The sequence below is a fragment of the Corapipo altera genome, unplaced genomic scaffold (genome assembly GCF_003945725.1).
Source record: "Corapipo altera isolate COAL_440 unplaced genomic scaffold, ASM394572v1 0, whole genome shotgun sequence".
Classification (NCBI taxonomy): Eukaryota; Metazoa; Chordata; class Aves; order Passeriformes; family Pipridae; genus Corapipo; species Corapipo altera.
The window spans coordinates 943,055-968,064 of NW_020884872.1; the positions used below are offsets into that span (position 1 = coordinate 943,055).

General features: G+C 47.3%; 1 protein-coding gene across 1 annotated transcript in view; it reads right to left on the reverse strand.

Annotated features, from left to right (window-relative positions):
• RUNX1 (runt related transcription factor 1) overlaps window positions 1-25,010 on the reverse strand; it is a 183,982-nt gene that overhangs the window by 19,225 nt on the left and 139,747 nt on the right. The window contains exon 6 of the mRNA XM_027634564.1: window positions 19,581-19,772. Coding sequence (XP_027490365.1) covers window positions 19,581-19,772 — 192 coding nt within the window. The remainder of the gene's footprint in view (window positions 1-19,580; window positions 19,773-25,010) is intronic.

Consider the following 25,010-nt stretch of genomic DNA (forward strand, 5'->3'; position numbering starts at 1 on the left):
GAGACCTTGGACACTTGCACTGCTGCCCCAAATTTTGTGTACTGAGTCCTGCCCCTCATTCCTGGTTTATGTGCAGGTAGGTGTGACTGCAGTGGGTGGAGTGAGGAATAACAGCGTTGAAGGAAAACTGTAATCCTGTACAGAAAAGAAGTGTCAACACATGTCAAATGTTGCAAAATGTCCCGGTGTGGAAGAAATAAAGTAATTGCCAGTATTAACCAACAAAGTGCTGTTGTGTTGCCAGGCCGAGGAAAATTCCTTTTTTTCGCGCTGGGAAATGGGTGGTGTTTTGTAAAAATAACAGTTTTGTTTCGCTTTCTGTATTAAACAACCTAAAAATTGACCTTTAGACACAAAACTCCTCTGAGGGGCTTGAAAAGCCCAGCTTGCCACGAGCTCTTTCCAAATTTCCAGCCTGTCTGCTCCGAAATATCGTGTAAAATTGTCGTTCCCCGTTAGCAGTTCTGAACCTCTGAAACATCAAAAACTTTTTAGAAACTCAGCTAAACGTGGCTGAGCTGCCCCGAATGTGCTGAGCTGAGCACTTTCAAGCAGCTGTGGCACAGAGAGTCACAAGTCATCATTATGACTAAAAGGAACTTTTCCCCCCTGTTTAAGAAACTAACTCAAAGCTAAACATAATCTTGATCCGTAAGCAAATATTAAATAGTTATTTAAATAAGAGGAAGACCAAACATTCTGACATTTTAATGTAAAAATCCAGTGCAGTGGCAGAAAAACCCAAGGTTACTGTAGATTATGGGCTGTTGGTTTGGTCATGGGGGGGGAAAAAACTTCAGAAATTGCACGATTGAAATATTTTTTCACGTCTACAGTTCCACAATTTAAAAAAAATCGGCAACACTTGGAAACAATTCACTTGAATTCGACCAGAAATTACATATTTGCTGTTGTTGTTTTGCAGTTGTTGATATTTCGAGGCCGCCAGAGGAGCCAGAGAGAAAAAACCCCTTCATATTATTTGTGCAGCTCTTTAATCTGTTTAAATTAAGACGCTGTATTACTCATTTTTCCCCCCCTACCGTGATCCGAAAATGATCGTTGAGCTGCAATCACACCGAGTCCCTCCTGCCAGTGAATTAAATATGAAAGGGTTTATTCCCCTGTCCTCCAGCAGCTCTTCCCCCCCATCCCTCACGCCCTCGTTTAGTCTGAACTCACAGATAAGCTGATGATGAGGCACCAGGAGGCAAACCCAGACAATTACCCAGGCAAATGTTTGAAGGATTCGGGCCCCGAGGCGGAAAAATGCTGTTTACTGAAGACTGGAAGCCCCGTTCCTGCTCCCTACCCAGTGTGTCTGAACTCAGCAGTGCTGGAGAGTGGCCACCACTGGACTGGGAGAAGGTTCCTAAGTGGAGATAACATCGTGCTCCCCGTCTGCATTTCATCACCCCGGGGCCTTTCTCTGGATTCTTCAACGAAGGTGTGCAAGTACCAACAGAAGGATCCTTTCCCATCTGCCTTTGGGTTCGCTCATTACTCAGTTAATCGTTTATTTTTATGCTCAGGACCACCCCAACAAAGGTGTGAGGGCAGATCCTCAGCTGGTCTGGTCTGTAGAGCAAAAAAAGATTGGCCCAAAAGGGGTGTTTTGGTGGAATTGTGAACCTCTCCAAAGTCCCTGGGCACGAGCAGGGCAGCAGAACCTCGTGTTCTCCTATTGCCCCTTCCCGCTCTCCTGCTCAAAAAGGTGTTTGGAGCAAGGAGTGGAGGTTGCAGTAAAAGTCAAAGAATCCCAGGATCACTGAGTTTGGAAAAGAGCTCCAAGATCATCCAGTCCAGCCTGTGCCCCATCCCCACCTTGTCCCCCAGCCCAGAGCACTGAGTGCCACGGCCAGGCCTTCCTGGGACACCTCCAGGGCTGGGCACTCCAAACCTCCCTGGGCAGCCCCTGCCAAGGCCTCACCACCCTTTCCAGCAGCAAATTCCTCCTCCTGTCCAACCTGAGCCTCCCCTGGCCCAGCTGGAGGCCGTTCCCTCTCCTCCTGTCCCTTGTTCCCTGGCAGCAGAGCCCGACCCCCCCCAGCTCCCCCCTCCTGTCAGGGGGTTGCAGAGCCAGAAGGTCCCCCCTGAGCCTCCTTTTCTCCAGGATGAGCCCCCCCAGCTGCCTCAGCCCCTCCTCACAGGACTGATTCTCTGAACTCTCTCTCCCCCAACTTCACCATGAATATGAAGATTCTTCACATTAACATAGAAAATGAAGAAACACCTGCACAGGACAGGCCTGCAGCCCCCGAATCCCTCTGCCACCCACTCTCAGCAGGGAGAACAGCACACCAGAAAGGGCAGGAAAATGTTATTAAACATTCCAGTTTCCAGAGGATGCACATCTGAGACATCTGCGCTGCAGAACTGGAGGAGGAAGAGTGGAAGAAGGGAGACTACAAGGGCAAAGATGAGCAACCAAGGCAAATATCTAATATTTAATCATAGAATCATAGAATAGAATCACAGAATCAGCTGGGTTGGAAGGGACCTTCAAGATCATCAAGTCCAACCCTTGATCCAACCCCGCTGTGGTTCCCAGCCCATGGCACTGATGCCACATCCAGTCTCGTCTTAAAAACCTCCAGGGATGGAGAATCCACCTCTTCCCTGGGCAGCCCATTCCAATGGCTGAGCACCCTCTCTGGGATGAAATTCTTTCTAAACCTTCTCTCATTTTCAAGCCATTCCCCCTCGCCCTGTCACGCCAGGCCCTCGCAAATCTTTCTCGTAGGCTTCCCTTCGGGTTTGTACACACGTTTTCCCACGAAGGAAAAAAGGGAACACGTCCTGTGAGGAGACAGCCTTCCCTCAGCCCTCCCTTTATTTTCTTTCCCCTCCTCCCAAAGGTGAAAAACAAGCGGTGTGACAGCCTTTGGTTGGGGATGGGAGCAACAAGGCCCTCATTGTCTCAGACAGGTGTGAGATTGGAATGGATTCAGCAGCCCCGGTATCAGAGCCAGCTCTGGGAGCTGCAAACGTACCCCAGCCATCCAGCAATACCACCGCAGCCAGCCAGAGACTCAACAACTTAAGGCTTAAAAGACACACACACACAACATAAATCAGCTGGGGATGTCCCAGCCAACCGTCAGCTCCTTGGGCAGACGCCTGCAGACCGTCTGTGCTCATCAGACCTGGCCTCCTTCTCTTATTGGAAACATTTATTATTATTATTATTATTTTTCAGGTATAAAGATGAGAGAGGCTGGGTGGAGCAGCCGGCCCAGGCACATTTGCTGTTGCCCCATCTTGCCCCAACAGCCCTCCTTTGCTCAGCCCGTCTCCTGCAGTCGCTTCATTCCGAGTGCAGGAGGGAAGGAATTACATCTCGGGGAAATGTTTAATGTACAAATACAAAAAAATCACATGGACGGGCACTCGGTTTGCACCACCCTCCTGAAACAAAACTGCTCCCTGCCATGGGAGCTTGGGAGGCTCTGAACATGATCAAACAAGCACAGGGATTAGCACAGCTGGACTTCCTTTTCTTTTTCTTTCTTTCTTTTCTTTATTTCTTTTCTTTCTTTTTCTTTCTTTCTTTCTTTTTTTCTTTCTTTTTTTTTCTTTCCTTCTTTTTTCTTTTTTTTCTCTCTTTCTTTCTTTCTTTCTTTCTCTTTCTTTCTTTCTTTCCTTTCTTTCTCTCTCTCTTTCTTTCTCTCTCTCTCTTTTATTTCTCTCTCTTTCTCTCTTTCTTTCTTTCTCTTTCTTCCTTTCTTTCCTTTCTTTTTTCTTTCTTTCTCTCTTTCTTTCCTTCCCTCTTTCTCTCTTTTATTTCTCTCTCTTTTTCTCTCTCTTTCTTTCTCTCTTCCTCTGTTTTCTCTTCACCTCTTTCTCTCTCTCTTTCTCTCTCTTTTTCTCTTTCTCTCTCTTTTTCTCTTTCTCTCTTTTCCTTTGTCTCTCTCTTTTTTTCTATCTTTTTTTTTTTTTTTTTACCCCCGTGGATGTTTTCCCTTCACTTTTCCAGGTAAACCTGTTTTCACACTCTTCTCCTCTCTGCCTTTACTTCTCTCACCTGCTTCAACTTAGTCCCTGCTCTAGGTCTGGCCTGGTCAGTCACCCCAGAGACCACCCTGGACACAAGACCCTGGAACAGACACCCAGATATGGCTTAAAAGCTTCAGGAGCTGAGGGAAAATTCCAAAGAGTATTTGAGGAGGAGGGGTAAAAGTGACAAGACACAGGGGATCCATTTGTACCTGGGTGGGTGTTAGTTGGCACATCTTGGCTTGCACTCACTTGAAATGTCTCCCTCTCTTTTCACAAAACCCTTTAGATTGGAAAAGGGCTCCAAGACTGTGGAGTCCCCCCTGTGCCCCATCCCCACCTTGTCCCCCAGCCCAGAGCCCAGGCCTTCCTGGGACACCTCCAGGGCTGGGCACTCCAAACCTCCCTGGGCAGCCCCTGCCAAGGCCTCACCACCCTTTCCAGCAGCAAATTCCTCCTCCTGTCCAACCTGAGCCTCCCCTGGCACAGCTGGAGGCCGTTCCCTCTCCTCCTGTCCCTTGTTCCCTGGCAGCAGAACCCGACCCCCCCCCGGCTCCCCCCTCCTGTCAGGGGGTTGCAGAGCCAGAAGGTCCCCCCTGAGCCTCCTTTTCTCCAGGCTGAGCCCCCCCAGCTCCCTCAGCCCCTCCTGCTGCTCCAGCCCCTTCCCAGCTCCGTTCCCTTCCCTGCACACACTCCAGCCCCTCCATGTCTCTCTTCCATGAGGTTCCAGACCTGGACACAGCCCTGGAGATCCCTCAGCAGTGCCAGCACAGGGGACAATCCCTGCCCTGGGCTCTGCCCACACTATCCCTGATCCAAACCAGCTTCCATTGGCCTCTTGCTCCCCTGGGCACACCCGGGCTCGTGTCCAGGAGCTGTTGTCCAGCACCCCCAGGGCCTTTCCCTCCAGGCCACTTTCCCAGCATTCCCTCTTCAGGTTGGCACAAGTGCTCACCTTTAAAATGTGTGGCAGAGCAGCACTTTGTTTGCTGCTGGATTCCTTCCCCCATGAACTAATTAATACCGAGTTTGAAAATTTGCAAAGGGCTTTTGCATGGAAAATTGCTCATGTTTATGTAGGTCCCAGGGATATCAAAGGGCCTGTTCTCTTGAGCAGTTGTTCTCATGCTTTGTTGCAGAACGAGGATCACTGTTGGGGCTTGGGGCTTTGAAAATTAAATATACCTTGTGCAATGAGAACTGAAACCAGCACGAATGTTACCTCGGCTCGGCCAAGCTGTAAATCAGCTCTGCATTAATAAAATAAAGAGTTACTTTTTTAAAAAAATGTTGTCTTTCTTACAGGCCAAAGGATGGAGCAAATTTGCAGCAACTTGCTGGGTAAAGGAATCTTGGTTTCTGTTGGTTTTTGTTGGGAATGACCACCTGAATTTGATCTGCGAGAAGCTGAGGGGACTTAAACTCACCAAGTTATATATAAAAGCTCTGATAATCGTAGTCAAACATGCAAAAGGCTTAGAAAAATTGGGATTGTTCAGCCTGGAGAAGAGAAGGCTCTGGGGTGATCTAATTGTGGCCTTCCAGAACGTGAAGGAGCTACAAACAAAATAGACAGAGACTATTTCCAGGGGACTGGAGTGACAGGACAAGGGGGGATGGCTTCAAACTGAAAACCAGTAGGTTTAGATGAGACATGTGGAAGGAATCCTTGGATGTGAGGGTGGGGAGGCCCTGGCACAGGTTGCCCAGAGAAGCTGTGGCTGCCCCTGGATCCCTGGAAGTGTCCAAGGCCAGGTTGGACGGGGCTTGGAGCAACCTGGGCTGGTGGAAGATGTCCCTGCCCATGGCAGGGGGTGGAACTATATTATTTTAAGGTCCCTTCCATCCCAACCCATTCCATGATTCCATGCAGAGGATGCTAACTCCAGTGGTTTATACTCTAAACCCTGTCTAGTGATCCACTCCAATTTTTGGGGTATCTAATCAAAGACACTCAGAACATCTCTTTTTGCAGATATTCAGGCTCCCTGAAAGTGCCTGAAGTTGAGCACCAAGCCCTGGAAACCCTGAGAATCACTGAGCTCGGGCTGAATACCAGACCAAGGAAGGAAACCTCTGAGACAGGCCCAGACACTTCTTGCTGGAAATGAAGCCCGAGCTGAAAGCAAACCCACCATATTTTAATGGACCTCTTTAACATGCTCCTGTTTTCCAACACTTTCAGGAGAAGGGTTGTATAAACAGGCTGAAAATGGTCAGCTGGAGCTGATGGGCTGGTTGACTCCCTAATGTGCACTTCCCTGGATTGCCTCACCCGGCACATCCCGGCCCATTGTTCTCTGCCTGTGAACAACCTCCGTTTGTTGGGGTCATAATAGACTGAATACACAGGGAAAACTTATTTATAAGTTTGCTCAGGGTGTAGTGTGTACTCAGTGGGATGAAAGGAGCCCTGTGAGCCCTCCAACCACGTGGGATCGCCGGGGAAGATCGGCTTTGACGCAATGTCTCGTTAAAGGCACGACAGAGGGAGAGGAGAGGGAGAGAGGGGGGAGAGAGGGGGGCATGGCTGGACCTGGGGCTCTGAAAGGAGCCCCCCACTCTGTGGATAAATCCCAGAACTGCTGAGGTTGGAAAAGAGCTCCAAGATCATCCAGTCCCCCCTGTGCCCCATCCCCACCTTGTCCCCCAGCCCAGAGCACTGAGTGCCACGGCCAGGCCTTCCTGGGACACCTCCAGGGCTGGGCACTCCAAACCTCCCTGGGCAGCCCCTGCCAAGGCCTGACCACCCTTTCCAGCAACAAATTCCTCCTCCTGTCCAACCTGATCTTCCCCTGGCACAGCTGGAGGTTGTTCCCTCTCCTCCTGTCCCTTGTTCTGACTGACCCTGCTCTAGTTCCACCCTCCTTTCAGGGAGCTGGAGAGAGCCAGAAGGTGCCCCCCGAGCCTCCTTTTCTCCAGGAAATCCCCCTGGGAAGGAAGCAGAGACTGTGCCAGCCCTCCTTGGCTGCCACGAGCACGGGCAGCCTCCAGCAGATCCAGAGGGGTTGATTCCACCTCATCCAAATCTGCCTGCACCACCCCAGTCCCTGCAGGCTCTGCAGGCTGAGTTTGGGGTTTTCACCTCACCAACAAACACTGGAATAAACTCAGGAGGTTCTGGTCTCCTTCTTTCCCCCTCCTTTGTTTTCTATAGGGCAAACAGCTCATGTGTCTGCGGTGACTCTGCTCCAACCCCTCAAAATTTCAAGTCTGGAGATGTTCAATTCAGTATTTGAGGGAAAAGAGCACATTCAATGACAAAATCCGAGTGGCATCTTCTGGCACCTGGGCAGCACCAGGTGAATAACAAGCTGGTTTCAGCAGGTGTTTGTTTTTAGGGTAAGGAGCCCTTATTTATTTTTTGTTTGTTTTATTTACCATGGAAGGTAATTTGAGCTCTGGTATCAAAACATGTCATGTTCTGCCAAGAGGGGATTAAAGAGGAGAACACTATGGAAAGAAACTGGGTTTGTCAGGAAAGAACTCGGAGAGATTTCGTTCGCTGGAGTTTTGCAATCGGGGCTTTTAATCTTCCTCACAATTGGGACATTCAAAGGTTGAGAATATGCTTTGAGGGCCAGGAGGGGGAATAACCAAAAAACTAAGGAGGAGCTGCCTCAAACACTGAAATGCTGTCAAACTGATGACCAGGTGTTGCCGGCCAAAGTTCAGGATCACAGAATCATGGAATGGTTTGGGTTGGAAGGGATCTTAAAGATCAGTTGATTCCAATCCCTCATCGTGGGCAGGGACACCTCCCACCAGCCCAGGCTGCTCCAAGCCCTGTCCAACCTGGCCTTGGACACTTCCAGGGATCCAGGGGCAGCCACAGCTTCCCTGGCATGGAAGCACCCGCCTCTGGAGCAGGGATATTGGCTTTGGATATCTCCTGCCGGGGCTGGAGCATCACAGCAGGACAAAATTCCTGCACTGGGTCAGGGAGCAACTCTGCTTTTTCAGTGACATCATGGAGAAGGGACTTTGGCACGTGGGGTGGGAGATGATCCAACAAAACAACCCAGAGAGGATCCCTGTGCAAGTTAAAAACCGAGCAGGGGATACTTGTCCCTGCCTGCCAGCTCCTTTTCTCTCAGCAGTATCCATCAGCTCCTGTGCTAAATGGACTGATTAATGAAAAATAAAACTGTGCCTGGGCATGAGCTGCCAAATTTTTAAAGCTGCCTAAACATCCAGTGAGACAGCTAAAGGGATTTCCAAAGGCATCTCCACTGTTTCCACCGATTTCTCCATGGCTAAGGTGCTTGGGAACTCTCAAAAATTACTCCAAGACACCTGAGTTTTCCTAAACGCTCTGGAAAAAAATCAAACTCTCAGTTGTTTCCCCAAAAGAATCACAGAACGACCCTGGCAAAACTCAGAACAAAATACAGATCTCTAAATATCTCAATTTCCGCTTAATTTCCTTTTCTGTGTTTAAAATTGTCCTTGAGGACGCTCAGCGTGGAGGGTAAAATAAAAAAAAAAAAGGTGTGCGAGGGGGGGAAAGCAGAAGAAAAAATTTGTGCAGGTGAAGATGTTGCTTGGGGACTGAGAACATATTTGTTGCCTTATCTACTGCTTTTTTTTTAATCTCAGGAAGTGCCAGGGAACCGGAATATGAAGATTGGTATCTTTGAAATATATCGACACTTGGAAATCTCATGGATTAAACCACCATTACACAACTCTTTCCATGAGTGCCTTGAGTTGATGAAAAAAGCTAAACAATTTCAAGTCCCTTTTTTTTTTTTTTTTGTTTTGGGGGTTTTTTGTTTGTTTTGTGGTTTTTTTATTTTTGTTTGTTTGTTTTTATTTGTTTTGGGGGTTTTGTATGGGGTTTTTTTTGTATTTTTTTGGGGTTTTTTTGTTTTGTTTTTTGTTTGTTTGTTTTTTGTTTTGGTTTTGGTTTTTTGTGGTTTTTTTTGTTTGATTGGGTTTTTTTGTTTGGTTTTTTTTTTGGTTTTTTTGGTATGTTTTTTTTGTTTTGTTTTTGGTATTTTTTTGTTTTATTTTTGTTTTGTTTTGGTTTTTGTTTGTTTGTTTTTGTTGTTTTGGTTTTTGTTTTGGGTTTTTTTGTTTGTTTGTTTTTTGGGGGGGTTGTGTATTTTTTGGGTTTTTTTGGTTTTGGGTTTTTTTGGGTTTTTTTGTTGTTTTTTTTTCCCTCCCCTGGATGTGAGGAGCCAGGGGAGGCTCTTGAGCAAGGCTGAGGCCCTGGAGCTGGGAATACTCCCTGGATTTTTTGGGCAGGAGTTGGGGAATTTGGCTTCCTCACTCGGGAGAACACGGAGGAGGCACAAACATGTGGCTGGGGCACGGAGGGAACAGAGGATGAATTCCAGTCCTGGAGAGGCTGGAACCTGCACCAGGGGTGGGATCGATCCAGGGACCTACTCCAGGTGGGAGTTCACAGGCAAAGGTTTGACTTGTTACCAGGATATAACAAAGAGCTGGGAATCACAGAATGCTTTGGGTTGGAAGGAACCTTAAAATAACACAGTCCCAACTCCCTGCCATGGGCAGGGACACCTTCCACCACCCCAGGTTGCTCCAAGCCCCGTCCAACCTGGCCTTGGACACTTCCAGGGATCCAGGGGCAGCCACAGCTTCTCTGGGCAACCTGTGCCAGGGCCTCCCCACCCTCCCAGTCAAGGGTTCCTTCCACATATCTCATCTAAACCTACTGGTTTTTGTTTTGAAACCATTTCCCCTTGTCCTGTCCCTCCAGGCCCTTGGAAATAATCTTTCTCCATCCTTCCTGTAACTCCTGGGAGGCCACAATTAGGCCACCCCAAAGCTTCTCTTCTCCAGTTTGAACAACCCCAATTCCCCTTCCTTGACCTGCTGGCCATGTTTGTTTGTAGCCCTCTGCTCGGAAATGTAATAAACAAAAATAATAACAGTAAAAAAATCAAATATCCCAGTTCCCAAGAGGTCACAGAAGGGATCAGCCCTAAAACCAATTACACTTTGAACACCGAGGAAAACCCGTGCAGGGCCAGGAGTTGGACTCAGGGATCCTTGTGGAAGGAATCCTTGTGCCAGGGCTTCCCCACCCTCACATCCAAGAATTTCTTCCACATATCTCACCTAAACCTACTATTTTTCAGTTTGAAGCCATTCCCTGTGTCCTGTCCCTCCATCCCTTGTCCCAAATCCCTCTCCAGCTCTCCTGGAGCCCCTTTAGGTGCTGGAAGGAGCTCTCAGGTCTCCCTGGAGCCTTCTCTTGTCCAGGTTGACCAGCCCCAACTCCCCCAACCTGTCTCCATGGCAGAGGTACTCCAAGATCAACTTAACAGCTCTCCTGCACTCCAGGGAGAACATCCCAAACGTTCTCCAGCTTGTCCTGGAGAATTAAACATCCCTTACTGAGGCCAGTTGTGCAGAGAATTGATTGAATGGAAGAAAACACAAGCCCAGAGAGCATCTCCTGGGCCCTGTAGCCCAACCACACCTCGTGTTCTGTATTTACAGAGCAAGATCCAGCTTAAATTACATCTTTTCATCCCTGAGAGGCTCCTGGGATTCAGCCAGAGCTGCTCTGATGCTCAGGAACCACCTTCTGGTTTCCAACCTGAATTCATCGATGGTCAACTCACAGGAGAACAACTTGTTGAGCCAACACTGTCCTTCAGCACAAATGATTCTACTCCTGGTGCTGAACCTCTTCTTGCCTGGAATTATCCTCCCTCTCTGCCTCTGTGTTGGCAAACTGAGCAAATCTGGCTTTGCCAACCTTCAAAGTAAGGTCTTGATTCCTCTGCCTGCAACATCCCAACTGTGGGATCTCAAACTGGCTAAACTGGTGGCCTTCCTCCCCTTCCTCCACGGGGAATCTCCCAGGGAACAGAGATTTCTAAAGCCAGGTAGAAGGAATTTCTGAGGCTGCTCCTGGGTTTCCCCCGCCCAGCAGCACAACCAGCAAGGTCTGGGCAGAGATGATGTGTCACAGTGACAGAATTTCATCCCTGTCCAAAGGAGCCTTTGGAGAGGCCCCAAAAATGGCTTTACAGACTTTACAAATCAAATGAAGACAGACCCTCTGCTGTGGGGAGCCTATTTCCACTCAGGGTGAAACAACTGGGTGGAAAACCACGGGCAATAAAAGTCATATATAATAACTATATAATAACTTAAAGTTCTTTAGTTCTGTTATGCACATCTTTATATCATAAAGTCACAGAATCGTGGAATGGTTTGGGTTGAAAGGGACCTTAAAGATCACTTAGTGCCACCCCCTGCCATGGGCAGGGACACCTTCCACCAGCCCAGGTTGCTCCAAACCCCATCTGTTTTTGAGTCAGTTTTGGTTTTTTACAGAAAGATAATTGGGCTTGAAGGAATAGAGGAGTAATTTGTGATTCCTGCTGGTGTGAGTTAAAGCAGAGTTTAAGGCTACTGCTTGGAATTTAGCAATGTCTGGGGTTTTTAATGCCTTATTTTGTGCCCCTATAAAAATCATTCTTTGCTCTCTTCAGGGAGAAAGTTCTATTAGAAACTTCCCAGTTGTCTCCAGTTTCTAGAAGTGGTTCAGGTTGCAAAGATGGGCAGAAAGTTATAGCAATGAGAAGTTCAGTTGTTCTCCTGGAATCACAAAATTCCAGAAGGGTTTGGGTTGGGAGGGACCTTAAAATAATCCAGTGCCACCCCTTACCATGGGTAGGGACACTTTCCATTATTCCAGGTTGCTCCAATCCCCATCCAACCTGGCCTTGGACACTTCCAGGGTTGTAGAGTCCACAATCTCTTTACTGGAAGGTGTCTGGAGTTGGATGATATTTAAAGTCCTTTCCAACCCAACCACGATTCCAAGATTCTATGAAACAGAAGGTTTATATATATTATATATATATTATATATATATAATTATTATATATATAATACATATATTTTATTTATATTTATTCTTAGTAGGGGGTGTGAGAAAGGAGGGATTTTCCCTCAGGGTGGACTTCCACGAGGCTGAATGCCAGAGGAATTGTTCTGTGAGTGCTGACCCAGCTCACAGAACCTCTCCAGATGTAAACTGGGGTTTGTGACACGACAAACAAGAGCCCAGGATGAGTCTGCAGCTCCTGCCACTGTGCTCCTTAAAAAGGAAAACTGAGCTGAGGGGAGGTTACTCATGGTGTTATATAAAATTATTATCTACTGAGCAATAACTGAGCATCAAAGAAACATCCTGCACTCTCAGTGAAGAGATATTTCTCTCTATAAAAATTATTTTGTTTTTTTTCCCCTGGATTCCTTCCAGCCCCACAGATTTGGTTTGCAAATTATTCTGGGAAAGCATCACAATTTCCATAAACTTTCTGTGATCTCCTGGTGGTGGCCGTGCCACTCCAGCTCTGGGTCCACAACTCCAGGGTGGCTTCACCTCCTTCTTTTTCCCTCCTCTACAGGAGATATTTGGTGGCTTCTGGTATTGAAGGGAGGGGAAAGGAGAAAGAGCATCTCTGCCTGTCACTCAGAGCAGGCTCCAGGAATACATTCCCACCTGGACAGCCCAATCCAGGAGAGGGAGATCCATTAAAGGGGATCTTCCCCCACCAGCAGCAAAATGGGCACGACCTGGCTCGTGGTGGGGAAACTCTGGGGGTGGAGAGAAGGGCTCCTGCACGTCCAGAAGTGCTGGAGCCGGGGGGTTTGGCAGCCCTGTCCGTGCTGACTGGAGATGCCACCCTGGTGCCAGCTCCAACACCACCAGGGTTGCCAGGCAGGGCTGCCAGGGAAGGTGCCAAGCTCAGGCAGCACTTGCTCCACAGGTATTTTGGTCAGGTGGTGGATCCAGGGGAAAGGGGATGATCACAGAACCACAAAGTCACAGAATCTCAGAATATCCGGAGTTGGAAGGGACCCACAAGGATCATCCAGTCCAGCTCCTGGCCCTGCACAGGCCCATCCCCAAGAGTCACACCCTGTGCCCCAGAGGATCAGCCTTCTTTCTCTCTTTCTTTCTTTTTCTCTCTTTCTTTCTTTCTCTCTTTGTTTCTTTCTTTCTTTCTTTCTCTCTCTTTCCTTCTTTCTTTCTCTTTTTTCTTTCTTTCTTTCTCTGTCTTTCTTTCTCTTTCTTTTTTTCTCTTTCTTTTTTTCTTTTTCTCTCTTTCCTTTTCTTTCTTTCTTTCTTTCTTTCTTTCTTTCTTTCTTTTTCTTTCTCTCTTTCTTTCTTTTTCTTTCTCTCTTTTTCTTTCTTTTTTTTCTCTCTTTCTTTTTTCTTTTTCTTTCTTTTTCTTTCTTCCTTTCTTCCTTCCTTCCTTTTTCTTTTTTCTTTCTCTCTTTCTCTCTTTCTCTCTTTCTCTCTCTCTTTCTGTCTTTCTTTCTTTCTCTCTCTCTCTTTCTTTCTTTCTCTCTCTCTCTCTTCCTCTGGAAGAGGAGCTCCTGGAGCTCTGGCAGCCTTGGGGCCGTGCCCACTGCCCTGGGGAGCCTGGTCAGTGCCCAGCACCCTCTGGGGGAAGAACCTTGTGTTGAGATCCACCCTGAGCCCGCCCTGTCCCAGCTCCAGCCCTTCCCTGGGTCCAGTCCCTGCTCCCAGCAAGCAGAGCTCAGTCTTGCCCCTCCTGAGGAACTTGCAGCTGCAGTGAGGTCTCCCCTCAGCTGAACCCCCCAAGTGCCCTCTCTCCACCAGCGCTCCGGGTTGGAGACGAGGAGACGGCGCCGTGTCCAGAGGGAACGTGAACATATCAACATTTAACACATTACACCATGGGAAGAGCTGGCAAAGCCCTGCTCCTGAGGGACTGTGGATGTGCCTTGACAGGGAGCTACAAATATGTTCATCCAGACCCTCCAAAGGGCCCCAAACCTGCATTTGGCAGCAGCAGAACGCGGGGTGGAACCACGACCCTGTCAAAGCCCCTCGGGAACTCTGATTCCCAAATCCACGGCCTGCTCAGCTGATTTAAAAGTGGAAATATCCCAAATTGGAGCAGCAGGAGGAACAAAACCATTGGAATTCCCTGGATTTAAAGGCTGCCCTTGACTCCCCTCCCGCTCCCGGGAACTCCTGATAAAGTCTGGGCTGTTTTTTGGGTGGAAGGAGATTATGGGAGCAAAGGACCTTGAAACGTCTCTCGAGCAGAGCCTGTTGCACCTGGAGGGAGACAAAAGGCCTGGCCTGGAACAAAATAACCCCCCAACCCTTGTGTTTCGGGCTGATTCAAAGAGCTGAGCCTGAAATGATCCCTGCCGGCCTCTGGTTTCCAGGGATTTCAGGTTTGGCCGTAAAAATTTGGTCCCAGCTGAAACTTAACATATAAGGTTACAAAATGTAAGGAAAAAAAGAGAGAACTCGGATGTTTTAAGGCTATAAAAGCGTAAAAAAGAACCAGAAGCGTGGAGCTTGATGTGATTGTAGTGATTGGTTTTTTTCCCTGGATGGAGAAATAGCTTTATTTTATTTATTTATTTTTTTTTAATCTATGGGTAATTAATAAATGACCGATTCAAAACAACCAAACAATTGGTAAAAAGTTGAAAATGTCCAAGGCCAGGTTGTATGGGGTTTGGAGCAACCTTGGATGGTGGAAGGTGTCCCTGCCCATGGCAGGGATTGGGCTGGATGGGCTTTAAGGTCCCTTTCAACCCAAACCATTCTATGATTCAATGAACATTTTTTGGGTTCATTTGAAAAGAAAAAAAATTAGTTATGGTTATTCTTAATTTTTATTATTTATAATAAATAATATATTTATATATATACACTATATATTTATATATAGTATATACTTATATATTTATATATATACTATATATTTATATATACTATATATTTATATATAGTATATATTTATATATTTATATATACAATATATTTATTTATAGTATATATTTATATAATATATAATATTTATAATATATAATATATAAATTTATATTTATATGTAATATGTATGTATTATATAAACTATTACAAATAAAAATTTTTATAAAAAATATATAATACTATAATATACAAATTAATATATAATAATACAAATAAATAATATTGTAATATATTTATATGTTGTATTTATATTATTTATATTACTTATCACTTCTATTATTGCTATATTGTTATGAAGTGATTGTAAGCACATTTTTTTGGGGTGATATTCCTAACCCCCCTAGTTAAGGCATTTATTTATGCATTTTATTAACTCAACTTCAACGGCTCCAAAAGAATATCCTCGGCCTTGGTGACATTTCAAATGTTTTCTGCTGGCCTTTAAAAAAAAAAATTGTGATGTAAAGGAACCTTACATTCACATCTTGAGTTACAGACCGACCTACTCTGGTTAAAATTAAAATTAGGAATTTGGATTTTAGGGCCAAAAATTCAGCTGGGTGTTAGGAGGAGCTTAATATATATAATATATAATATATAATATATATTATATAATGTATAATGTATAATATATAATGTATAATATATGTTATATATTGTATGATATATTATATAATATATAGTATATAGTATATATAATATTATGATATGTATTATATATACTATATACATAATGACCTATAATATTAATATATATTAATATTAACATATATTAATATTATATGTTACATATATAATGAATATAAATAGATATATTTATAAATAGATATAATACAAATAGATATAAAATATATAACTATATTTAATATTTATTTAATATTAAAAATATAATATATAAATAGAAATATAATATTATAAATTTAAAATTTATTTAGTATGTTTAATATTGTAAATATATAAAATAGATCAAAAATAATAGAAATAGATCTATTTATATTTATTATATATAAGACTTCAATGGCTGTGGAGGGTCTAAAAAGCCCCTCAGCCCAGCTCACATGGCTCTGCCTGTTTTCTTTCCCCCTCTGCTCCGAGGAAGGGGTGAGTTGAGGTCGGAGCTTTCCCTGGATCTCCTCATTCCATGAGTGGAGGTCAAACCCTCGGCCATGACACGCTCGGTTCTGGGCACAAAGTGATTTTTTCAACTCAACTCAAACCATGTGTGATGTGGTGGAGGCTCCTCCTCCCCCTCCTGTTCCCCCCTTTTTTTCCTGTGGGTTAAACCTTTCAAGTGAACAGGTGGACTTTTCTGCCTCCCCTGTGATATGAAAGAAGCAGAAAACTCGATTAAAGGCGATTTATGGTCTCTTTGACTCGCTGGGACTTGTGTCCCTGACACGAGAGGCTTCGAGCTCAGAGTCCAGACTTGGTAAAACGGGCAGTTAGAATTAACCTCGAGCCTTTTCTAGATGAAAACCTCAAATAAACAGTGGTTTAGTGGCGTGGCAACCTGCCCCTTTAAATCCTGACATGCCTGTTTTTGAGTCAGTTTTGGGTTTTTTACAGAAAGATAATCGGGCTTGGAGGAATAGAGGAGTAACTTGTGATTCCTGCTGGTGTGAGTTAAAGCAGAGTTTAAAGCTACTGCTTGGAATTTAGCAATGTCTGGGGATTTTTATGCCTTATTTTGTGTCCCTACAAAAACCACTCCGTGCTCTCACCAGGGAGAAAGTTCCATTAGAAACTTCTCAGTTGTTTCCAGTTTCTAGAAGTGGTTCGGGATGCAAAGATGGGCAGAAAGTTATAGCAATGAGATGTTCAGAAGTTCTCCTGGAATCACAAAATCCCAGAAGGGTTTGGGTTGAGAGGGACCTTAAAATAATCCAGTGCCACCCTCTGCCATGGGCAGGGACACTTTCCATTATTCCAGGTTACTCCAATCCCCATCCAACCTGGCCTTGGACACTTCCAGGGATCCAGGGGCAGCCACAGCTTCTCTGAGAATTCTATCCCAGGGCCTCCCCACCCTCACAGCCAAGAATTCCTTCCCAATATCCCACCTAACCCTGCTTTTTGTCAGTTTGAGTCATTCCTCCTTGTCCTGTCACTCCAGGCCCTTGGAAATAATCTTTCTCCATCCTTCCTGTAAGTTCCCTTCAGGTCGTGGGAGGCCACAATCAGGTCACCCCAAAGTTTCTCTTCTCCAGGCTGAACAACCCCAATTCCCCTTCCTTGACCTGCTGGCCATGTTTGTTTGTAGCCCTCTGCTCGGAAATGTAATAAACAGAAATAATAACAGTAAAAAAATCAAATATCCCAACTCCCACAAGAGGTCACAGAGGGGATCAGCCCTAAAACCAATTACACTTTGAACACCAAGGAAAACCCGTGCAGGGCCAGGAGTTGGACTCAGGGATCCTTGTGGGTCCCTTCCAACTCGAGATATTCTGTGATTCTGGGGAAAAATGATGGTGCTGGAGCTCTTTCCCACTTTATTCTGTTTCCCACCCTTTCCCTTTTCCCCACTGACCCTGAGAAGATGAGCCCTGGAAGTCAAAAGGTGACTGCAGCAGAGATGGTCCCAAATGAGGGAGCTTCAGTTTGGGGTTTGTTTTATGGGCAGTGACCACAAGCCTCAAAGTGCTCAATGGACAACACACATTTTGGAGCCAGAGGGAAAGGGAAACCAGGAGAACAGGAGGGTCTCCATGAGGAAACCTCAGTGGTTCCATCACTGTCTCTTCCTGGGCTGCATCCTGGGGTAAAACCCATTAAAATGCTGTTTGTAAAAAGCAGAGCAGAGCAAAGCTGTTTGTGGGGAGAGCAGCTGGATCCATGGCTGGGTGTGAAAACCCATGGATCTGCTGCTGGGCAGGAGAGGGACTTCCACAGGGAGCCAGGGAAGAGGGATCCTTGGTGTTAAACCCGATACTCTGCTAAGCACTGAGAGTTCCCAAGAAGCTGAGGAATGTGAGTGTGCCACCCACACCTCCACCCACGTGGTGTCAGCCACAAAAATATCCATGTTTTCTTTCACAGGAGCACAGGAGAGACCCAAAGGGGTTCACTCTGCAGGACAGGGAAGGGAGAGATGGGATCGTGAAGGGCTGGGTTGGATCCTCCACCTGGGCAGGGAAGGAGCTGGGTGGTTCTTCCACCTTCTCTTTGTGCTTTGCCTGGCACAGGACAAAGTTTGCTGATGGCCAGGAGTAAAAATCAGTAGGTTTTAGTAGGTTTAATTAGATATTGGGAAGAAATCCTTCTGTGAGAGTGGGGAGGCACTAGCAGAGATTTCCAAGAGAAGCTGTGGCTGCCCCTGGATCCCTGGGAGTATCCAGGTTGGATAGGGTTGGAACAACCTGGTGTGATGGAAGGTGTCCCTGCCCATGGCAGAGGATGAAAATAGATGATTAAGGTCCCTCCCAACCCAAACCATTCCATGATTTTATGATGACTTCTCAAACATACCTGAAAACCAGCAACTTTGCAACAGATTTCACTAAACCAAAGACCTTGTAAACCTCAGGAATAAAAGAATGTAACTAGTCTTGCCTTAGGTAAATGATATAACCTTTTTTGCTTGCAAGAAAGAACACCCTGGTCTTAAAAATTAATGCCCAAACAAGAACTTATTTTGATTCACAGGAACCATTTCTTTCCAAAACCCCAGCGCTGAACCCTGACCAAGCCCATTTCATTCTGGGTGGAAGAACAGAGGAAAACTCCCCCAGGAACAGCACCTGCTAAAATGAACACTGTCCACACACTCTTTTTTGGGTGCATCTGCCCATGAAGCTGCATTCTGATGGCAGCAGCTGGTGCTGAGTGACCTGACTCGCTGCTCCCCAAGTTTCAGCTCATCCCAGGGACACATCCCTGGTTTTGGCAGGGACTCGGCTCTAGGGATGGCAGGGGAGATTCCAAGCTGGATGACTGGGTTTCACTGGCACCACTGAGCAAATCAGGCTGCTGAGTCACCACTTTGCACGTTTTCCTTCAAACAAAACCCGCTGGAAAACTACAAAAACCCACCCAGAGCAGCCAATCCCAAGGATGCCTCAGCACTAAGAGGTTGGTTTTGGGGGATGAACCACTTTGCAAAGCTCCCTGGGAAAGGTCAAAGCAAGGTGTTGACGGTGTTTCTCTCTCACCCAAGCACACTAATTGACAAATATCCATCGGGAAATACACCTAGGCATGGAAAAAGCCCTGGAATGATGCTTCTTTGCAAGGAGAACAATGGATTTTAAGGTGTTACAGTTCTGGCACAGGCAAGGACAACAAAACAGCTGCACTGAGCTAGGAAGAGAGACAGTATGGACCCCTTCAAATCTGCCACATCCAAATTCAGCTGGAATGACTAAGGGAACACGTTTCTACCCATTCCCTGTTGCTGCTCTCTGCACTGGGATCATCTGTGTGTCAACCAGCAGCCACAGGGACAGCACAAGGGGCAGCACAGGAGGGATGTCCCACCTGCTGGAGCACTTTCTCCCCAGGAAAAGCACAAATCATGAATTCCCACTGTCTTAAGAGCTGATCTGTGGTCACAACCGTGCAAAGCATTTTGGTGTCCATTGGTTTCCAGCTTTATGAGATATCCTTCAAATCCTTCTCCTGGAAGGCTGTGACACAGTTTTGGAGTAGGAATGGCTTTTCAAAACAAACACACACGTGTCAGGAAGCCCCTCTTTGCACTCATTAAAGGCTGAAAATTATCCAAGGAGGGCCCAGAAGGGATGGGAGGGGGTCAATGGTCAGCAGGCTCAGGGCTGGGGAAGGTGGAGGCAGGCGAGCCGGGGGGAGGATTTCGGGTACTTACCCTGGATCTGGCTCTGAGGCTGAGGGTTAAAAGCAGTGGAGTGGTTCAAGGAGGCCCGTGGGTTGGCTGTGGGGGCTGGGTGGTGTGGGCTGACCCTCATGGCCGTGCGACGCAGCTGCTCCAGCTCGCTCAGGCGCTCGGAGAAGGACAAACTGCCGGGCTTTGTCTGCTCATCTATTTTCTGACGGTGTCCTATTGTGGGGAGGAGGGGGGAAAACCATCAGAAAATCTCTCTGGTACACGAGGTCTGTTGGTTTGGTTTATTCTTTTGGGTTTTTCCCCCTTTGTTGTTTTTTTTTTAACCCCTGATCCGCCGGTAAAGTCTCTGCTCTGGGACTGTCTGAAATTTAGAGCTGCAACCACTTCTCTGCAGGAACAGGAGGCACGAGGCATGAATTGCATCGTGGTCTGGTACTGAAGAACTGAAAATTTCAGTGCCTTCCTGAGCCTCCCACGAGGAGAGAAGGGGTTTCTAAAAGGAGGAAAAATGTCAAGTGACCCCCGTGCTAAACCTGCACTGGAATAACTCCTCAAAAATCCAACCTGAGATTGTCACAAGGCATCATAATTAGAAAAGTGCTGTGGGGCTATAAAATAACAAACCTAAGCAAGTCCTATTTTTTGGAGTCTTTTGCAGTGGCTTTACGGGCAGGAATAGGAAATAAAACCCAGAAGAAGTGGAAGAGTCAAAAGTGGAATCATGAATCCACATCAGGAGCTTCAGGAATGTGAGGTCTCACCAGACATCCAGCTCCAAGAGAGTAAATGCTGCTTTTACAGCATCAGTAAGTGCAGAGGGTCTTGGAATTAGAGGGTCCAGAGCTCCCTGGAGCAGCCCCCACAGTCCCCAGGAAGCTCCAGGGCTGGGAGGGGACAGGGAAGGTGCTGGAGAGCCCAAGCTGCAGGACAGCATTGGGCACATCCAAATTCAGCTGGAATGACTAAGGGAACACATTTCTACCCATTCCCTGTTGCTGCTCTCTGCACTGGGATCCTCTGTGTGTCAACCAGCAGCCACAGGGACAGCACAGGGGGAGCACAGGAGGGATGTCCCACCTGCTGGAGCACTTTCTTCCCAGGAAAAGCACAAATCATGAATCCTTTTCCCACTGTCTTAAGAGCTGATCTGTGGTCACAACTCTGCAAATCATTTTGGTGTCCATTGGTTTCCAGCTTTATGAGATATCCTTCAAATCCTTCTCCTGGAAGGCTGTGATACCACGCTCTGGGGTAGGAATGGAAACCTCTCCCAGCAGGCTTGTGTTTGGTGGGATGTTGGAAATAGGGGAAAAAAGCCCATTCCCAAAAACAGCTTTTCCTTCTGAAAGGTCACAGGAAACAGCCCTTCAGCAGAAAGCCCCAAATCACACAGGTTCTGCTTTCTAAAGTGCTCTCTCCAAATGCAGGGCAGGGTAAAAGAACCATCATGAAATCATGGAATGGTTTGGGTGGGAAGGGAACTTAAATATGATTCAGTTCCAAACCCCCTGCCATGGGCAGGGACACCTTCCACCAGCCCAGGTTGCTCCAAGCCCTGTCCAACCTGGCCTTGGACACTTCCAGGGATCCAGGGGCAGCCACAGCTTCTCTGGGCAACCTGGGCCAGGGCCTCCCCACCCTCCCAGCCAGGAATTCCTTCCCAATGTCCCATCTAACCCTGCTTTTTGTCAGTTTGAAGCCATTCCCCCTTGTCCTGTCACTCTATCCCTTGGAAATAGTCTCTCTCCATCTTTCCTGGAGCTCTTCAGGCCCTGCAAGGCCACAATCAGGTCACCCCAAAGCTTCTCCTCTCCAGGCTGAACAATCCCAGCTCTCCCAGCCTTTCCAAAGGGACTGACTGGAATGAGGACATTCCCTGACCCCAACTGGATTTAGTCAATGGAGTAGCATCCCCAGCTCCAAAAATATCATTTTCACACCTTCTACTTGGGGACCTTCTTGCAGAGCAGTGGATGCCACTGTCCCTCCTTTTCCCCCAAACCCAACCCATTTCTGCAGCTTGGATTTGCCTCAGGAAATCATCTACCTCATGAATATTCATGGCTTATCCCTTCCCTTCTTCCCACTGGACACTGTCACCCTGTCAGGAATGCAATGTCAGTGACAAATCTCCAGCCCAGAGATGAAACATCTTCTTTTTTTTCTACTTGTTCCCTTGAAGAAACGAGGGAACTTGTGACAGGACGAAGTGGAATGGCTTTAAACTGAAAGAGGGCAGGTTGAGATCAGATGGCAGGAAGAAATCCTTCCCTGAGAGGGTGGGGAGGCCCTGGGATAGAATTCCCAGAGAAGCTGTGGCTGCCCCTGGATCCCTGGAAGTGTCCAAGGCCAGGTTGGACAAACTTGGAGCAACCTGGGCTGGTGGAAGGTGTCCCTGCCCATGGCAGGGGGTGGCACTGGATGATCTTAAAGGTTCCTTCCAACCCAAACCATTCCATAATTCCATGAGAAGGTGGCATTATCCCTGCTTTCTGTGGAACACCGTGATCTGCTCTCTGTCTGCTCCTGATTTTCCTTTCCCTGTTGGAAGAGTTGCCCCCTGCAGCTTCCTTTGCACCTCCAACCTCCCTGCAGGGAGGTGCCCGGTGCTGTTCCTCCCTCAGCTCACAGAAAGACTGGCACAAAACTCCTAAAAACAACCCACTGTGCCCTATTCCACACCCCCCCCATAGCACTGAATCCACCAGCATTCCCAAAAATCCAGCTTCCAACACTGAATAAGCAGCAAAAGTCCTCTGGAGAGCCCAGCAGTCCTCCACAGAGGCCTCTTTCAAGCCACCCCAACAGCTCCATTTTATGCACTACGAGGAAAATGTGCATTTAAAAGCAGTTCCCAGTAGCTACATTTCTAAAATTAAATTTTATAACTCGGCTCCTGGTTCCAAATGGCAGTGGCTGGGCCTTTCTTCCTGCTGCCAGGGCCCTTTGGCACGGCTCAAACGGGCTCAGATTCCACACTGTGCTGTAAATTATCCCGAGGGGAGTGGGGGAGGAATTAAAATATAAAAAGGACATATTATATAGTAGCGGTTTCGTCATTAAAGAGACCCATTAGGGCTTCAAAAAAAAAAAAAAACAAAAAGAAAAGAAAAAAGAAAACAAAACAAAACAAAAAGAGGGGAGAAGCAAAGACAGATGAAAAGGACTTTTATCTGCCATTCTGGTTGGTCAAGAGCAAAGGTTTCATTTGTCAGCAGTGCAGAGCTGGAAGCTGCCTCCAGCCTTGGGCTCCTGACCCTGGACTGGAAAGCCAACATGCAGAGTCATACAAGATGTGTAAAATACCTCATGCATTGGATTATTTTTAAGCTTCAGCAGGCTCAGCCCAGGGCTTGCAGAGCCAAGAGCCACCAGACCCTTCCAAATCCATCCCCTTGATGTCATTTATTCCTGATTTCAAATGCTCCTCGGACATCTCCTGCTCCTGGGTGAGGGCATGGATGCCCAGTGTGACCCCCCTACCACCTTCCCTTCCCTTCCCTTCCCATGTCCCAGCAGTGCCAGCCCCTGTGCCAACAGCCTCTTGTGGAGCTAAGCAGCTCCTCTGAGGCCAACAGGACGAGGGCTGCTGAGGCAGGAATTCACTCTCTGCTCTGAGTCTTGCTCAGGGACTGAATTTGTGCCAGGCTGGCACACAACACTGGGCAGGGCAGACAAAGCCCAGCCTGCTCTGGCAAATTAAGCCAGGCTTAGTGTCCTCTCCAGGTCACCACAGGGCATCCTGTTCCCAGGCTGGATCCCTCCAAGCTGATGGGAGAATCTGTGCCTGTCTCACACAATCCCTGAGGTTGGAAAAGCCCTCCAAGGTCATGCAGTCCACCTTGTGCCCCATCCCCACCTTGTCCCCCAGCCCAGAGCACTGAGTGCCACATCCAGGCCTTCCTGGGACACCTCCAGGGATGGGCACTCCAAACCTCCCTGGGTAGCCCCTGCCAAGGCCTGACCACCCTTTCCAGCAAGAAATTCCTCCTGATGTCCAACATTCCTCCTGATGTCCAAGATCTGTACTCTGCACCCACCAAGTAAAATCTTTGCCCCAACCTGCCCCAGAGTTTCCCTCTGAATTTTGGGCATTGCAGGGGTTGTTTGAGCCTTCACCCTTTTCCATGGAGCCTCTTCCATAACCTGGGGATCCCAGTGGTGCATCAGCCCAGCCAAGCTCTGCCTCATCCCTCGGGCTCGTGGGAATTCCACTCATGTCATCACACTCAGGGAAGAAAGACCAGCACCAACAGTTCCCAGGGGAACTCTGCTGCTGTTTTGGGGCTAATTTTGGATGGGAAACACTTAAAATCAATGCCAGGCAATTGTCACCTCAAGATGTAGCTCCAAAAGTGGCTCTTCCCACCCTACCAGCCCCGATCAGAGGAGCTGTTTCAGCTTTCCTCCCCTCCTGAGAGCTGCAGGTAACATTGGGAAAATGTCCCAAACAGGAATGGTTTTCCCAAGCCACCCTACATGCACGGGCAGAGCTTTGTGAGGGTGACTTGTGTTCTGGTGTTTATTAGCTTCACTTTGAAGTTCCCCTCTAAACACAGAGCGGGCAGGTTGCCCTCAGCTCACCCCTGCAAAGCCCAGGACTGTTATTATCCCCCTTTTATAGGTGGCAAACCCAAGGACAGAGGAATTAGGTGACTTGCCCCCAGCCAGGCAGTGGCCCCGTGGCCCAGTGTGGTGACCACAAGCCCAGGCTTCCATTTTCCAGAAGAGCAGGATGAAAAAGAGCAGCAGGAATGTGTTTGGGAGCCGGTTTGGCTCTGCTGAGCTGGCAGTTTGGCCACGAGGAGCTACCCCAAAGCAGACAGGATTTTGTGGAAGTAAATCCAGCCTCCAGCTGCTGAAGGAAGGCCTTGGCACGGGGTTTGCACGAGACCTCTCACACTCCCTGTGTCCCCACAGCTTTTTTTGACAAGGATCAGTTTGTAGGGACCAACAGAGAAAAAAAAAGGCAACATTTTTCCTTCCCCCCCCCCCACCTTGGCTTGCAGGGTCGAGGTTTGAGAGGCTGGAATAAAGAGGACATCCAGCCAGCTTGGCTGAACCACAGGGTTTGGGGGCTTTGAGATTGATACAGCAGCTTCCCTGCTCTCCAGTGACTCCCTGCTTTGCCTGAGGGAATCCCCAGGCAGCTTTTTGCACCTTTCTTGGGTGTTCTTGCACCCTGAGCAGCTGGTGCTTTTTTCCCCTGTATTTTAACAGTAGTTAAACAACACTGTGATGGGTTTTTTAGCTTGCTTCTTCTTCGGAAAAAAACAAACCCATGCGGACGCTGCAGGTGGAGCAAAAAATTGCACAAAGGGGGAATCCTGCCCCAGAACAAACCAGGGCAGGTGGGAGAGTCTGGATCAAGACCCTTTTGCCTGATATGCACTAGAAAATGAACTTCAGTTCACGGAATCACAGAACAGTTGGGGTTGGAAGGGACCTCTG